General features: G+C 51.0%; 1 protein-coding gene across 3 annotated transcripts in view; it reads right to left on the reverse strand.

Annotated features, from left to right (window-relative positions):
• Positions 1 to 287: 287 nt before the first annotated feature.
• RWDD3 (RWD domain containing 3) overlaps positions 288 to 730 on the reverse strand; it is a 6120-nt gene continuing 5677 nt past the window's right edge. For all 3 annotated transcript variants that reach the window (XM_014537117.1, XM_014537116.1, XM_014537115.1), the window contains one exon: positions 288 to 667. In XM_014537117.1, the coding sequence (XP_014392603.1) occupies positions 553 to 667 (115 nt within the window). In that variant the 3' untranslated portion in view covers positions 288 to 552. The remainder of the gene's footprint in view (positions 668 to 730) is intronic.

The following is a 730-nucleotide window of genomic DNA, read 5'->3' on the forward strand; positions in this document are numbered from 1 at the left end:
CTCTGTGAGCTCAGGGCTCGTTTACATCGTCTGCTCATCGTCGTCTCCCAAAGAATGTCCCATCCCCTGAACCCAGCCTTTACTGTCACAAATTAGCACACAGCCCGGCTGGCGGGGCTCAATGGTTGAGTGTCGACCTGTGAACCAGGAGGTCAGGGTTCGGTTCCCGGTCAGGGCACAGGCCGGGGTTGCGGGCTTGATCCCCAGTGGGGGGCGTGCAGGAGGCAGCCGATCCATGATTCTCTTTAATCACGGATGTTTTTTTCTCTCTCTCTCCCTCTCTCTTCCTCTCTGAAATTAATAAAAACATATTATTTAAAAAAAAAAAAAAAGAACAACATGGGTGTGTTTACTGTGTAATATTCCACGAACAGAATCGGCTTTTGTTCCTGAAGGCAGGATGGTATCTCCCATTTTGCCTCACAGACACTTTAAAATCATTCCTTTATGAGTTCTTCCAGTTGTCCACCCCCAAAATCCAATGCAAATCCAACAACAGAAATGAACAAACGCAGCTGTTTAACAACAACAACAAAAAACCCGTCTCCCGTTTCACTTCACCAGCCCGAGGACGCACTCGGGGAACAGGGCCTCCAGTCCGGCGGTTTCAAACTCCTTCCGCAACTCGTCCAGCGATGAAAACTCTTTGACTTCAAATGCCAGGAACCTGCGTGGCACGGGAGAAACCAGGGTAAGCCCGACGCCCGGAGGGAAGCCCCGGCCGGTGGCG

This window comes from Myotis brandtii, unplaced genomic scaffold, assembly GCF_000412655.1.
Source record: "Myotis brandtii unplaced genomic scaffold, ASM41265v1 scaffold1733, whole genome shotgun sequence".
NCBI lineage: Eukaryota > Metazoa > Chordata > Mammalia > Chiroptera > Vespertilionidae > Myotis > Myotis brandtii.